Genomic DNA, 16,275 nt, shown 5'->3' with positions numbered 1-16,275 from the left:
ATGTGCAAAGCTGGATATCAGCACAGCATCTGCTCGCTGGGGCCTCGGCAGTATCTCAGAGGCATGGGTGAAAAACTAAACGTTTTTCAGTGAGTCAGGAATGCTCTGTTCCTTTCTTTGCATTTTTCTGGTGCCGGCTGAGATGAGGGCTTGGTGAGCAGGTACTGACTTGGTGCTCAGACTGCTCTGCAGTTGGATGCCTGTTCCCCTGGCTTGTGTGTGGTTCTGTTTCTTTAAAATGGGCAGTGCCTCTGTCATGGTGCTGTTGTCAACACGCCCTGCAGAAGGCAGCAGCACCAGGGGGAGTGAGCGTGGTCTATACCAGGACAGCAGCAGCACAGCTGCTTTGCTGATGGCAGGGTTTGGATTTCTGTTAGGAGAGCTGGAAGAAACCCAGTATGACTCCAGATGCCAGGCTGAGCCTGCAGGATGGGCAGAGGAAATGTAAAACAAAGCTATAAAGCATTTCTCTCAGGTTTCCTATGTAAAGCGTGATGTTCTGTGGTTTATTAATTGGGTGATGTTTCAAGGGTACTCTATTGAATTGTTTCCTGAAAGCAAAGGATCCAAGTTTGCAGTTGCTGGAGCTGCAGGGCTCTGACTGGGCAGGAGGGAGCTGCGCAAATGAAAAGTGCTCAGTTTAAAGGCAGTACACACACTCCTAAGGCAAACCTTATCCTCTGGTGTAATGTCAGTGCAGTCACGTCAGATGAATTGCAGCCCTTGTTTTGGTCCTGAACTCCTGGCTCATCTTTTTTTCCACTGGTTTGTAATTTTACAAGATGAAATCCTGCTGTGTCAATACACGATAGACATTCAATCCATTGGTTGTTAAGGGCCATTTGCAGTCGGTGATTGGAGAGTCAGTTCTGAGCAGGCTGCTGGTATGTGTGTGCTGTGCTGTTGTTCAATGTCAGCCCTCCTACTGAATTTTATAACGGCATCCATTAATTTCAGTAGAAATCTGCATTTGGGGTGAAGGGTGAGCTAATCTTTAGAAAGCATCTTAATCCACTTACTTAGCTTCTTGCAAAGCTCAGCGTTTTTCCCTTGTCAAGAGCAAGCTGCATTCCTAACCTTGATATGTCACTTTCCAGTTGGTTTAATATTTGGGTGAGGATAAAAAGGAAATGTTTTTCAAAGATTAAAGAGATCCATGCTGGTAAGGTACGTGCGTGTGTGATGTGCATGTATGAAACAGGAGATGTGAGCATAATTATAAGTGTTTGGATGGTGGAAAAAAAAGTAAAATGAAAACAGCAGATGATGAAACAGAACAAGAACAGGAAGGGAAAAATCCATCTGAATGTGTAAATGGGATGTTATGACGGAAGAGGAAATGGGGCTGAAATGTTGTTGAATGTCAATTTAAATGTAAGACAAAAATAGAATGCCTGTTAGTTTGACCTGCAAATGTCTTTTCCCAGAGGCCTGAGGGCTGCCAGGAGGAGCAGGGGCACACGTACATGGCAACACAACCATGAGACCCACTGCCTATGGCTGTAGAGAGACACCATTCGCCTCCCAGGCCGCTGCATTCAGTCCATCTCAGGTCAGAAAGGGTTGGAAGCACCAGCTTTCCAGTAGCCAGCACCCAGTTTTTGGGGGGTTTCAGCTTGAGTTACAAAACAAAAAAGCACCACAATTAACACTGCCTTGATGTTGTGGCCAGGTGACCATCGTCTGCCTCCAGGGGCTGCAGGAGGCCCAGGAGATGTGTGCATGGCTTGTGGGATCTCATTGCCAATGGGAAATCTTGAATCAAACTCAATTCACACTGTGTGGGGGTGACCTTTATGTGGGATCTTTCTCCCTGGGTGGCCAAATTACTGTGAGCTTGTAGGCACACACAGACATGCCCACATGCACACTGTTAGCCTCGAAGCCATTTGCTCACTTCCCTTTAATCAAAGTCTACTGTTACCAGATTTTGCTTTCTGTTTGGTGACTGAAGCACGGCTTCATGTGCCTTTGCATGGGAGCTAAGTGGGTCAGCGTGCTGTTTTGTTAGTGGCAGCTCTCACGTGGAAAGAGCCTGATGCAGAACGCTAAGGCTTGGCAGGAAAGCACCAATTAAAGGTAGCATATTGTCTGAGCTGAAAGTGCTCAAATCTATGCTATGACAAATCAGAGCTATGACAACTATCGTGCAAGGGAAAGAATGAGGAATTAATACATTTGTAGCTGATCCAGGCTAGGTAGTGCTTTCTCTGTTTCAAGTGTTCTGTCACGGTACAAGTAAGGAATTGTTCCCTGTTTCAGAGGCAAGGAGTAGAGAAGGTGAGTTGCCCAGGGATGTTGCTAGAGCAGATCGACACACTCAGAAGCTTGGTCAGCACTCTGCATTAGTCTTTGCTATTCATCTTTGTGACAGGAGCAGTGCTGCATTTTCCTTAGCACAGCATGGAGTGTGTTCAGGCAAACAGTGCGTGAGATGTTATTGCCAGGGTTAGGGCAAAGGGAAGGATCCAGAGTTACAATAATCGGGCAAAGTTGTGCCATCCCTTATCTATGCAAGCAGTGGAGCTGTGACAGCACATAAAAGAAAGGTGGCTTTCCAAGTCTGCATGAGTGTATGCTCAACTCTAGGAAGACAACCCAGGGCCAGCCAGGCTTTGGCTCCAGTCCTGTGCTCTCATGGGCAGCAAAGTATCCTCATGTTACTTGTAAATGAACGTTTCACCTTGGAGTGCTCAGCCCTCAGATTCCTGTGCAGACATTGTGCAAAAGAGCCCTAAAGGAAAAGGGAGGAGCAGGTTGTTCAGGTACAGTGAGTTGTTTCTACTGTGGATGCCCCATCCCTGGAGATGCTCAAGGCCATGCTGAATGGACTCTGGGCAGCCTGATCTGATGGGTGGCAACCAGCCCATGACAGAAGATTGGAACTGGGTAGGCTTTAAGGTCCCTTCCAAATCAACCATTCTGTGATTCTATTAAATAAGAGCCCCTCTCCCTCCCAGCTCTTCCTTCTGCTTCCCACTCGTTCTGTTTCACTGATGTGTTTTGTTTGTTTGAAAGAGCACTGATTTTAAATACAAGCCACTTTATTATATATCCATATATATTATATATCTATATATAAAAAAAAAAACCCTTTTTGACTTTGCCCCTACTTCCAGCATTCCGGGCCCTAAATGCAGAAATCTCTAAGCTTATGTTTCACCTTCCAAATGGATTGTGTGTGTATCTATCTATCTATCTATATATATGTAGTTTGCACATATCTCCTTAGGACAAAACAGAACTCTTCTCAGCAAGCAGGAAGTGGTGCATTTTGCAGGTGGTTGAGAAAAATCTGTGCTGCTTTGTTGGGAACAGCATAATCTCAGGAGGTGGATATTGCTACCTTTGTGCAGCGCTAGTCCTGTCTGTGCAGGAGATCCAGGTGTGAGATGCATAAATAAATGCAGATCTTTCAGAAATGAGAGCATAGTAAAAGCAAGTACCTTTATTTAGGTACATTTGTTACAAAGGTAATACTGCCTGCTGGTAAACCACTAGCTGAAGCCCTTGTCAAGCACTCGCATGTACTGTTCATAGCTCCTCTGGATGAAACATTGCTGTTTCCTTCACTTACAGTCCTTTTTGCACCCCTGGATGAATGCTCAAGGACTGACAGGAAAAGCATGGCCTTATCTAACAATAACTTTGGAGACATTTTTTTGAGATACTGGTTTAGATCTGATTCTGTCAGGAAAATTCAATCTCTTTCCTTTTGGAGGAATGTGCTCTCATGATGGGTTTTTGTTCTGATTTGCTGTCAGCAATGGACACGTGGGTCTTCCATAGATAATACTAGAACAAATCCAATTGATGACAACGTGGAAGCTGACATTCTGCCAGCCTGAAGGGAGGGCAGGTGGAACTCGGGCACGGTGGGAGCCCTGCAGCGGCCGTGGATAGGCTCTCACATACGCACGGCTCAGGGCCGCTGGGAGCCGCGGGGCCGGCAGAGACACGGCACCGATCTGTGGGAAACGTGGTCTGACGGAGCCGAGCCAGCGCTACCTGCGCCTCAGCCACGTACCGAGAGCCGGCCCTGCGGTCAGCGGGCTGCGCGGACGGGCGTGTGAGCCACGGGAGCTGAGGAGAAGAAACCGTTTTTCCTCACAGACGGAGAACCGCTCGCCGCTGTCCCCGGCACGGCAGCGAGTCGCTCAGACTGCGCGGAGCTCGCGGCCACGGCCGGCCCCGGCGCCGCGCTCTGAGGGCGCAGGGCGGGACCGCGCCCAGGGGAGCCCCGCAGATTGCGCGCTGCGCAGGCGCCGTCGCCGCGGCGACCGGGCAGGGCGGCGGGGCAGGGCCCCGTGTAACGGCTGCGGGGGCGGGGCGAGCCCCCTCCCGCCGAAACGGGGCCTGCCGCTCCGGAAGTGGATGCGGCGCCGCAGCGGGGTCGTTTTGACTCCGGCCCTCCGCGGCCGTCGCTAGAACGCCAGCCTCGCGCATGCGCACGTCGCGCACTGATCTCACCGCCGCCCCGCCTTACCATAGAGACCGGCGTGAGGCGCGTTCCCTCCAGCCGCCGCCTCGCGCTCCGTGGTAGAGGCGTGCGAGGGATGGATGCGCGCCCCCCTTGCGCATGCGCGCCGCCCGTCCGGGAGCCTTCTAGAGGCGCGGGGCGGCACCGCGCCTGCGCCGTGAGGTGAAGCTGGCGCATGCGCGCCGGCTCCCATTCTTCCCGTGGCAGCGGGGCGGGCGCAGCCATGCAGCGCAGCGGGCGCCGCCGCCGGCACTGAGCCCGCCCGGCCCCCGCCCCGCCGTACCGCCAGGTAACGGCCGTGAGAGGAGTGCGGTCGCGAGGGGAGCGGGGCGGCGGTTGCCGGGGCCGGGCTCCCTCAGGGGCCCGGGGGGGGCTTCGCGCGAGGGTAGCGCCGGGGGGCGCGGAGGGCCGGGGAGCGGGGGGGCGGCGATCGGCGCTTCTTCCGTCCCTTTTGTGTGCAGGCGCTTTATTGAACCGAACGCCTTCGGGACGTGGGCTCGGGGCCGGGGATCGGCACAAAGAGCCCCGCCGTCGTTAGGCGCATCCCGCGCGGGCGGTCGGAGATGCGGGCTCTGGGCAGGGTCACCCGCGGCTGTTTGTCGTTGCGCGCGGCCCCGCGCCGCCTGCGCGAGGCGCTGTCCGCGCGCCCCCGGCAGCGCTAGGGAAGGGAAGGCGCGTCGCTCCGCGGGCGCCGGGCGGGAGCTGAAGGCCTCGCGCTGTGTGCGGCGCTCCCCGGCGGCGCCCCGGCACGGCGGGCTGCGCGCGTCGCTCGGAGCCCTCCGGCGAAGGCGAGAGCCCGTAAGAGAAGCGCGTGCCGAGCTGGTGCCGGTAGGGCAGAGGCGCGGTCTCCGCCCCGGTGGTGTGCCAGCGTCTCGTGCAGATGAGATGGAGTCCATTTTGTTATCGGAGCCTAATAGTTCGTAACGTTTTTCTGCGTCTTTTGATGAGTTGTCTCCGTCGTTTGCCTCTGTTGGCGGCGTCCGGTGGGCGCCGGTGGGAGAGGAAGCCGAATGTCGTTGCTTGATGCTCCGTAGTACGAGTCCACCGTTCAAACAGTCATTCCCAAAGGCATCAGAAGCACAGCTGTTTGTGCAGGGTTCTGACCTGGGTTTAATGAGGGTTTGCTGGAGAGGTCTGGGATGGATGGGTTTGGGAACTTCAGAAGGTGGAGTTTTTGACAGAGTCAAGGAGTGAACCACGAGCAGGATGGAACCACGGCACTGCAACGTTCAGGGTATTTGTTATCGCAGCAGTGTTGCTGGCTATATGGGATGAGCCTTTGGGATGTGCTGCAGTGCTGGGCTTGGCCAAATCCAGCTCCTGCCTCTTTTCACTGTGGAATCCCACCAGTTAGTGGGACGAAAGCCTGGAAGTTACTAGAGGGACCGGGTAATGACTGTGTCACCGTGAGCCTCTATTTCATAGTCGTGCTTTTTATTCTTTAAATGACTGCCAGCACAAATGGGATCTCTTTTCTATAGTGATGTGTGCAGCATTCCTGTGAAATGCTTGCGATTGATTAGACAGGTTCAAAAATGTCTGTGTTCCAAGAAGAACACTCAGTCCTCGCCTCACTTGGCTGACAGCATACGGTGCTGAAAGTGAAACAATAGTGGGCCAGGAGGGGTTTCTCTATTCGTTTAACATTCCCTAGAGGGATACTTGCAGAGAATGCATGTGAACATGTGAGCTGGTCCTCCGAACACTTCATCTCTCAAGTCCTGTTAGAACCTTAAATCTGAGCTATAGCTGTAGTGTTAGGCTTGTCAGATATTTAAAGAACAAAATGGAAACGTTGTATTCCTTTTTCCACATGTTCCTTAGTTACCTGTGGGGCTGCAGGTTGTCAGAGGGTGGGTGGTGACAGCAGGTCCAGGTGCTGTGGTGAGTTACAAAGTGGGGTAAATCTTGTCCTTCACAACATTTTGTGTTAGTTTGTCATGTTGTACTGCAATAGAAAGTGTGAAACAGGCTGGGCATAAAAATATTCTGATGGATGCAGTAAGGGCACTCACACACCTCCCCACTCCATTGTACGGGCAGATGGCAGAGCGATGTGGCTTTGAAGAGAGCTGCCATTTGGGTACCTGTCTGGCCTCAGGTTACTTGGATCAGGCACATGTGTCACTCCGAGCCTCTCATCATCATGGCTGGGGCTTGCCAGTCTTCATAGATTCATAGAATGGTCTGGGTAGAAAAGGACCACAGGATCATCTAGTTTCAACCCCCCTGCTATGTGCAGGGTCACCACCCACTAGACCAGCCTGCCTGGAACCACATCCAGTCTGGCCTTGAATGCCTGCAGGGATGAGGCATCCACAGCCTCAGCTGTGCTGAATTGAAGCTCCCTTCTGGATCCTGATGGGGCCAGGGCACCTTCCAGCAGCTCCTGTCGGTGTGTTAAAAATGCTGACAAGTATCAAAAGCTTGTGCAGCTGAGTTAATAAATGAAACCAATCTGTTTATTGATTTCTTCAAACTCTACTAAATTGTAAACAAACAGTCTGCATGTGAGGCAAGGGGTTCAGTTCTGCCTTGATGAATGGTTACTGATTGTGGCAGCCTCATGCAGAACAGCCTCAACTTTACCCCTCGTGTTGCTCTTCATTCTCATCAGCCTGTGCAGAAGTTTAGAGCATGTTTCTTTACAGCTCTTTCAGTGTTTTGGGTATTGTCTGTCAGGCCAACCTGTTACCAGTCTTTAAAGCTGTTTGAACCACTGATGTGAGCTAATTAAGAGTTTTTGCACAGCTGGATATCTAAGAACAAGTTCCCTGGCATTTTGTGCTTTTAAATACCTGGCTCTGTCATAGACATGTTAGAAAAGCATCATCATCAGTAGCCTATTGGAAGTCAGCAGATCTTACAGTGTTTGACCTGCCTGCCCTGCCAGCAGACTGATAGTTTAAACAGCAGCATTTGTGTTTCATGTCTGGGCTGGGATTTTTTCTCAGCTCTACCTGCAGGTGCTTTCCATTCCAGGAGCTTTCAGAAATCTGCATTGAACCAAGGGTGATTTGCTGAAGCAGGGATCTGGTCCAGCTGGAGTCTGGTTCTGACCTGTATTTCAGGGTGATGCTAAGCAGCAGGGAGGGTTCACAGGTGCGCCTGTTCCTCTGCAGGTGGCTTCTTATAGCAGCAGTCACTGAGCTGCCTCTGGAGCCCAGGACAAAAATAAACTTTTCAAAGCGACTAACTTGGGATCTGCTGGTGTCCCATTCCACAGTGTTGAAGGCTGTCTCTAGGCCTGCTGGAGTGAAGTCTCGTTCAGTTTGAAGTGTGTGTTCAGAGGTGAAGTGCCTTGGAATGACGGTTTTCACAAGCAGGCACTTGAGCACTGGCACTTCCCTCTCTGTTACTTGCTGCCAGGGTGATTCTGGTTTGGGCTGGCACACAAAAGCCTGCCTCTGTGTTCTGTGCCTCTAACCAGTTATGTATTGCTGGGGATAACAGGCTCATGGAGGATTTGTGGAATATGGCATTTCTACCACAACCTCACTGATCTCTTAGAACTAGATTATCCGGATCTTGTACCCAGCATGTGGTACTGTGGGTTTTTTTTTCCCCACGGTGCTGTCTGGTCCTCGGCTCCTACTGCTGCTGCAGACTTTGTTCCCAGTGACTCTGGGAAAGGCAGTGCGTTTCTGCCCCGTTCCTGCCTGCAAAATAGGCTCTTGGTATTCTCCCACCTTTTCTCTCATTTACATTAAGAAATGCTTTTCATCTCCAGGATCATGTAAATTAGTGGTCTGAGCCTATGAGACTTCATTTATTGCAGTGCAGATAAGGACTGCAGAACTCAGGTGTGTGCTGGAAGCCCCTGCCCCTGCCGGTGAGCAGGGAATGAATGGGTTACCACTCATTTTTAGTGATGTTTTATTTCCAAACCCTGCACAGCTGCTAAGCTTCACAGTCCAGCAAGGCTTCAGGTGGAAGTGTTCTCTTCCCAGGTTTCTCCAGCGGATCCCATCGCTGCTGGAGAATGGAGAGAGGTTTAGAGCCTGGTGTTGGGAAACTGCCCTGCGCTTGATTGTGGTAGGAAGGGTGCCAGACACCTCCATTTTAAAGCACTGTAACTGTATGGCTGGATGTCATCCAGAGTTAGTGCTAATTTTGAAGAGGGGAAATTAGGGGAAATCTGTATTAGGAAAACAAAGGCTGTTGGAACTCGTGTGTTTTCCTGCCGTGCTCTGGAGGAGTGGCTCCTGCTCAGTGCAGTGGTTTTCCGTAGTGCCAGGCACTGGGAGCACACTGGAGTTGTGAGCCTGCAGGTAGTCTGGGCTTGCTGCAGAGATGTTTTTGGAGATTGATGAGGCCTTGCTGAAATCAGCACCTTTGTGAGCTGTCCCATTGCTGAGGCAGCAGTGCAGACGTTTATGGAGGCATACAAGAGGGCCTGCTGTCTAAAAGCTTATCTTACCCAGGGAAGGGTAATGCAACTTTCACAGCTAGCATCTGTCCTGGAAGGATTGCAGGGGGGCTGCAGGGTCTTAACTTAAGCCCTGGAAATCTTTCAGACGTCTTCATTCTGGAAATCTGCCTCGGTTTTCCTTGTGGCAGCGAATTTGTGTGCTGGTGTGGGTTGGTTACTGTCTTTTCTTCAAAGACAAAGCCCCTTCATAGACTCCAAGAAGGCCTGAAGAACAGCTGGTGCATAGCAGGGTCCCAGCAGCCTTCAGCCAGAGGTGGTTCTGCAGGTGAGCCCAGCAGCAGGGCTGCAGAGGAGCTGCCTTAGTGCAGCTGGTGCTGTTTGGGTCCAGGGGACCTGGCAGGCACTACACCAAGGTGAGAGAAGCTGCTTCCATTGGTGACCAGCTCCTGCTTAGAGGAGCAGAAGTTGTTAAGCTGGAACTCTAAGGATCGCTGGATTAGAGGGAGGTTTAAGTACAAGGCAGCACTAATTACTGATTTAAAGCAGTCAGTGATTGTGAAATAGCCCTGGGCACCAAATAAACATTATCTCCTACATATGGAGCCAGGTGAAGAGAAGGGAGAGCCCCTCCATACTGAGTGCTGGGTGGGTGTCTCCTGCAAACTGCTGCTTTTTGCATATCTAGGGAGGAGCAGGTCCAGTTGGGTGCTTGATGAGTGTCCTGCTTTGTCAAGGGCTGATATCAAAGCCCCCTGGGCGGGACATGGAGAAGGCCATAAGGAGAAAGAGAGGAGTTGGAGGACTGAAGAAGACCTCCCTTCCTGCAGAGCCTGGGTTTTGAGCTGCCATGCTGATGGGCCCTGTCTGGGCTTTGCAGGGCATGGTTTCCAGGTGCCTCTGCTCACAGCATGCCCAGGGCTCTGGCTGTTGAGACAAGGCACAGCCCTCCTGCAGTGCTCAGCTGAAGCTGATAAAAGCTACCCGAAGTTACTGCATTTGACTGGGGTGGAGACTGGGAGGAGTTGTTCTTTGTTGTGGAAAGTCAAGGTTCAAGGCAGACTGTCTCATGTACCTTGAACTAAATTTAAGCTGAATCTTGCATGCAGTTATGTCCCGAGACCTGTGTAGGAGCTTGGTTGGCACTCCTGTGTTGCTATATTACTCATAGAGCTGCTCTGCTACACCCCACCATGTACAAAACATTACTCCAAAAAAGGGCTGTCTGGTTTGGGAGTTACTGAGAAGACCAGCTTACAGCTGGAAGCAGGCAGGGGAACCTTCAGGAAGGGCTGGAAAGACCTGTGAGGACAAGAGGAGCATTGCTGGCTGTGAGCCCCTGGGTAGCTGTGTTAGGGGCTCATTGGGAGCTTGTGACCTGCACTGGTGTCAGTGTTTGAAGGTGCCAACTCAACGTGGTGGTAAGAGCAGGGCGGTTAGGCTGGAGTGAGTGGGATTCTGCTCTGTACTGAAAAGACTTTGTTGGCTTATGTGGTGGCATGACAGTGGGTGCATCTTGGGTAACGAGTATTTCCTTGTTACTCTTTGAATTGACTTATTCCAATTGCTTTGCTGTGAGTTGTAGCAGCTTTGGTGAAGTTATGGTGATAGCCTGAAGTAACTTAGCTTTGGTACTACTGTTCAGGCTGTCAGCTTTCTCCTTTAACTCACCGTTCTGAGCTCCAAGCTGGCATTACACTTAAGCCTCTCTAATGACTTTCTGCTGGGTAGCTCTTGATGGAAAATGTAGGTGTTGCTGGCAGGGACTTTGGCTAAGCACATAGTTTTCATGGCTTAATAGTGAAAGAAGGAGCTGTATTTTTGCAGTGGCAGAGCTGGGGTAGTTGGGATGTCCCTCCTCCCTATCTTGCATTATTTAACCTTCATCTTGGCATCATCAGTCTTGTTACAAGCTACAAGCATAGCTGGAGGACTGGGACAGCACCAGTGCTCCAGAGCCTGCATTCACAGCTCTTCTGAAACATGGAGGAGCTCCAAGCACGTGATCTGTGCCACTGACTTGTTGGTTTTCCAGCCTGTGTGACCCTGCTTCAGGGGAAGAGGTGATACTTCAAATCCTGGTCTGAAATGGTTGTATCCTGTAACAACGGCTACCCACAACCAGTGGTGATAAGATTCTGTAGGAAAACAAGTGGCCTCCTGGGGCTGAGATTGTGGGTTTGTGTTTTCCAGAGTTTATTATGTGTGGAGCTTCTGCCAGATCAATTTCAGGTGTGTTGAGATGCAGCAGCCATGTTCTTTGCTGCTTGGGAAGCTCCTATTTTTGAGTTTGGGTCTTGGTTTTCTCATGAGGTACTTTTTCCTCTTCATCTTGTGAGGAAAGGGGGTAGTTAGCAAGCTTCTTCATGTATAGAAAGGCTTTTTTTTTTTTTTTTTTTTAAGGTGCAAATTAAACACTTGTTGGCTTGTAGATGCTAGGCAGCCACCAGCCTTTCTTTTTGGCTTACTGCTCAGGTTCAAAGGTGTTTGTGGCTCTTTTCTCCTGCATGTGATGAAGTGGTGCCATTGTGTGCAGTGGGTCTTCTGTAGTGTATAAGCCCTTGAGTCCATAGCATGCATCTGTTCTTCTGCAGTGCACTGTAATCTTGGTCCCCTGTTTTCCTTGAAGCGTCTTAAAGTTAGGAGCTCTTAATGAAATTTGCTTAAATTAGTTCACGTAAGAGATTGCTCTCTGCTTGTAGGCACAGACTTACCTACTCTTAAATGAAAACCACATAGAAGAAAGGCTTGAAAGTTTGGCTGTTTCTTTCTCACGGCCCTGTGGGCACCTAATGGCTTGTTGGATGTGTTGGGACTTGTTGGTGTGAAGTTAATCAGAAATGGCTATTCTGTGGTAAGTCACAGTCATTCACACCCTCTTGGAATCTGAATTAATTTTCAGGTTTAAGCAGGTTCCACATTTCCATGTTAAGAGCAGTTAGGGGGCTTTCCTCGCCACGCCGACCTAATTTTAACAGAGGTCTCCTGTTGAAAGTGGGCAGCTCATGGAATCCAGAAGCGGGTCCCACAGCTAGCTTGGGATGTTTCAGATAGGCAGTGCAGGGTGTGATGGACCCTCTCGTGTAAGGAGTGCCTTCAGCAAGGAGCAGCAGGGCCAGCCCGTGCTGAAGGGCAGGGATGGGCCAGTATTCGGAGGCACAGATGAGGAGACTCAGTGGAAGATTTCTGTGCTTTTGTGATTGAAGTGGCCAGTTTTTCACCTGTGCCATTTTGAGGAGTGTTTTTTCTATTTTTTTATTTTTTTTGGTCAAGATCGGTTTTAGACTATCACTTCTTGTTGCAGTTGGCTGCCAGAAATATGTTGCATTCTGTAAGGATGGGAGAGATCAGAGTATTTCAGTTGGTGCTGAGCTGACGCAATGGAGAAACTGCAGCTCCAGTAGTAAGGAGAGGTATGGCTTTCTGCTGGTTTGGAACCAGAGTCTCATTTAGAAAGGAAAAAATGAGGGCTGCTTTGACTGACTTTGAGTGCTGATTGAGCTGTTGCTGACAATTTCAGAACTGGAAGTTGAGGTCTTACTTATGGTCTGACAGAGAAGCTACTAATAGAAGACATGATTATGTTTCCTACTTAATAGGTTTTATAAAACAGACTTTGATATGCTCTCTGGACAGCTCAGGTAGGTGTGCTGATCAGAGGAAAGCAGAAGTTGTGTTCTGGTTGTTTCCCATGGCACTGACAAAGCCCCAGGTGCTGTGCAGATGCAGCTGATGCGCAGATGCAGCTGATGCTTCCTTGCTGCTCCAGAGGGTCAGGTTTTGCTGGTGAGAAGGGATTTCAGTCTAAGGGCATGAAGCAACCCTTGTGGTTGATGGCAGGGCTTGCCAGGCAGTTGGCTCAGGTGTGTCCCTGGCTGTACAGAACCAGTTTGGATCGCTGTCAGCCAGTGGGGATTTGAACTGCAGGGCTGGGCAGGGGGGATCCGTGCTCTGGGGGCTCTTCTTGCCTGGTGAATAGTGGTGCAGCTGGTGTGGGCAGCCACAGTAGAGCTGCAGGCTCTAGATCCCAAACTTCGTTGTTGCCTCTGGAGCTGTGAGTGGCATCTGTGGGATGCAGCAGTGTGCAAGTGCGGCCAGGGAGGATGGAGGTGAGATAATGAACTGGTACAGCGTGCTGTGCAAGTGTGCCTTTACTTCCAGACAAGGGATTTTGTGAGCTCATCTCATCTGCTTTGCTTTTTATTAGCTTTAGCGAAGGCCTTGTTTGCTCAAATGGAAGGTATTTGGAATTGCAGCCCCAGTGCTTCCAATCAGTGAACGTGTGCCTCCTGGTTCCCTCCAGTTGTGTGTTGAACCAGGTGTCCGCTTCACAGCCCCTTGCCTCATACTGAGCTTGGCCTGCTTTCCTTGTTGTGGTGCAGAAAGCAGAGCAGATGTCGAGCTCTGGCTATTATTAGGCTGGAAACAAAAAGGTATACGGGGTTTTTATCATCTTCTGACTAAAAGTGCTAACTTGGAAGAGGAAGTGCTTGAAAAGCAGCATGGCTGCAATGGGAGCCCTGGGCTGGTGGAAGACAGCTGGGAGGTCTGTGTCTGGATGGGATGGTTTGGCTGCAGGTTGGGAAAAGCCCTAAAGAAAAAAGCTTATAATGCAGTCCATGGAGAAGAGAGCTTCAAATGTTGGGGAGCGTAGCCAAATTCAGATGTGCAACTACTTTCTTTTCACAAAAGATGCTGTGCCTGTGAGCGGCAGCAGAATTTGTCCTGGCCTTTCTTCTCCATGACTGTGGTTCTCAGAAAGCCACAGGCCCTGCTGGCTGAGCCCTGGTTATGCTATTGCAGCAGGCTGTGCTTTTTTCTAGGTCTGTGCTTTGGGATGTGTCAGGATTCAGCCTGGAAGCAGCTTGAGCACGAGTATTTGAAAACTGCTTGCTTTAGGTTCCTGGAGCCCAGCATTAGGGCTGAATCCTGCAGGCAGCTGGTGGCACTGACTGCTGGTGGCCATTGGTCCAAACAGGATCCAGATGCCTTCCTGCTTTCACTCCTTAAAAGAGATGTGGTTTCCTGATGGCCTGCATAAGGGTTTTGTTTCTTCTTTTGTGGATGAGTGGTGATGGTGGTATTTGGAAGAATATTGATTATTAATCCTCACTTAAGGCCCAGATTTTCTGTCGGTCACTAAAGCTGCTGCTGGTGATCTGCTGCCTAACTGCTGTGGTGAAGAATAACCAGAGGTTTTTGTCTTGACCTACCTTGTCTGATTCCTTAAAATAGAACAATGCTCATATCCAGCTTATCGCAGCCTTGCAGCTGTATGTGAATAACCTATTTTGTGACATGCTTTCAATCTTTTTTCTTTTTTTTTCCTCTGTTCTTAATTTAACCTATAATACTGTTCTTTTTCTTTCAGAATGGACTGCTGAATTGAGAATTATTGCAGACCCAACAGTACAGCACTGCTCATTGCTTCATCTATCACTAGTTATTTAAATTGGACTTTTAATATCCTGCCAGCTGCTGTTCACACACACATGGTGCATTGTTGCCATTCTCAGAATTGCATCTTTGAAACCCAGGCCCTCAGTAACCTTCACTGAACAAAGAAGTGACCTCCTGCGTACATTCATAGAGGGATTTTTTGGACTGTCTGCCCTCTAGCTTTCTTGTTAGTGCTGTATTTCTGAGACACTATGGAGCCCAGTATGGAGTACTGCTTAGCGCAGGTGCTGCAGAAGGATGTTGGGAAGAGACTTCAGGTTGGTCAGGAATTGATAGATTACTTCTCAGATAAACAGAAGTCAGCTGATTTGGAACATGATCAGACGATGCTGGATAAAATGGTTGATGGACTGGCCACCTCTTGGGTGAATTCCAGCAATTATAAGGTAAGACTTGTCAAATTACAATGAAGAGTTTGGTTGTAATTGAATTCCAAGTGATGCTTGATCCAAGTGGAACTTGTGTACTTCTTAATATGCTGTTCTGTACTTCATATGCTGTTCCGTAAGCTAATCATTATGCTGAGTCAACCATCCTGGTTCCATTTCTTGGGAGCTGATTGCTGATATGATATTACGATTCATGGCAGTTACACTTCAGCAAACTAGGTTTATTTTGGGTGTTTGTGATATCCTGATTTCTTTGTATTCCTTGTTTGTCTGTGGGATGCTTTGATCATCCCATCAGTGTGGATGATTTCTTGCCAAATAAAAATGGCAAAAAGCATTTATATTTATATTTATATTTATATTTATATTTATATTTATATTTATATTTATATTTATATTTATATTTATATTTATATTTATATTTATATTTATATTTATATATGCAGCCTTTGCTTTTTCATACTGTCCTTAATTCTTGCTAGATGTTTTTTCCTACTATTTGGAGTTAATTTAAGTACTACTGGATCTACTGCAGTTAACTCAGGAAAGGTAATGAGTGTGTGTTCTCTTGAATTGAACAACCTTGCATCCACAGTAGTGGATGAACAGTGGGATTTGGAACTCAGCTGCCTCGTTATCCCTGTCATGCTGCTTCTGATCCCTTGTCTGCAGTTTCCTCACTGAGGAGGGATTTGCAGCTGTGCTTTGGAAGAGTCGTGTCCTGGTCATTTCCCAAGGCATGCTGACAAGGTTGCTGGGATATTTAGGCTGTTGTTAGAGGGAAGAGGTTTTGGTATTCTGGTAAGTCCAGAAAAAACTGGGAGTAAAACCTCCTACAGACCTGATGGTGAAGCTCATTAACAGAATTATACTGGAGTTCTTGCACATAGAAGTGAAGGAGAGACTGACTGTGTGGGTTGCGAGTGCTTTGGAGCAGAACATCCTCAGATTCATTTAAACTTATTAAAAGAAATTTTGATTGAAAGGTAGTTGTGTGGATGATGCATCTTGGCCAGTGTGTCCTGCAGGGCTGCATTTGTGCTTTTCTTGTTTGTCAGCAAACTACTGTGGTGAAAGCTATTTGGCATACAGGAACCCAAAAACCCAAAGCCGATGGATCCATTCTGGCTGAGCACATGAAGAAATTTACTGTCATTAACAAGTTGTGTTTGTGCAATTTCCTGAGAGCTTTCATTCCCCTTTTTCTTGCTACCTGCCTTTCTTTCCACGTTTCTTGGTGGAAACTATTCTTGCCAACGCAAGCAGAGTAAACTTGAAATTGTGTAATGTGCCATTCGCTTAAACTTTATGGACTGATGTGAACTGCAGAACTGTGCAGTACTTTGGACTTTTGGCATCACACTTAGGTTGTTTTTTTTTCTTTTGACCGTTGAACTACAGCCCACCATGTCCACTGCGGTGTTCATTATCCAGGAACAAACCAGTGGTACTTCTGTACTGGAGTGATCCCACTCATGTTCTATAGGTGGCATTTGGTTTCATTTAAGTTCTAGTAAGCATAACATGGACTTATCTCAAGTTTCTGGAGGCTGTTTTCTCAGTAAATGGATGTAATC

At 49.0% G+C, this 16,275-nt stretch overlaps 1 protein-coding gene and 1 long non-coding RNA gene across 17 annotated transcripts in view; one reads left to right on the top strand and one right to left on the bottom strand.

Annotated features, from left to right (window-relative positions):
- Window positions 1-3,422: 3,422 nt before the first annotated feature.
- On the bottom strand, window positions 3,423-4,638 carry LOC146544007 (uncharacterized). The gene is made up of 2 exons (XR_014884482.1): window positions 4,487-4,638; window positions 3,423-4,083 (listed from the first exon to the last, which is right to left on the bottom strand). It is a non-coding gene; the product is annotated as an uncharacterized LOC146544007 (long non-coding RNA).
- CLASP1 (cytoplasmic linker associated protein 1) overlaps window positions 4,616-16,275 on the top strand; it is a 153,681-nt gene continuing 142,021 nt past the window's right edge. For 11 of the 16 annotated variants that reach the window (XM_085228444.1, XM_085228452.1, XM_085228451.1 and 8 more), the window contains exons 1-2: window positions 4,616-4,769; window positions 14,221-14,695. In XM_085228444.1, the coding sequence (XP_085084570.1) occupies window positions 14,501-14,695 (195 nt within the window). In that variant the 5' untranslated portion in view covers window positions 4,616-4,769; window positions 14,221-14,500. The remainder of the gene's footprint in view (window positions 4,770-14,220; window positions 14,696-16,275) is intronic. The other 5 variants (XM_085228457.1, XM_085228455.1, XM_085228456.1 and 2 more) reach the window with 1 other exon arrangement.

The sequence above is a fragment of the Meleagris gallopavo genome, chromosome 7, assembly GCF_905368555.1.
Source record: "Meleagris gallopavo chromosome 7, MGAL_WU_HG_1.1, whole genome shotgun sequence".
NCBI lineage: Eukaryota > Metazoa > Chordata > Aves > Galliformes > Phasianidae > Meleagris > Meleagris gallopavo.
The sequence above is the reverse complement of the archived record's forward strand: the minus strand, read 5'-3'. Positions and strand labels throughout refer to the sequence as shown.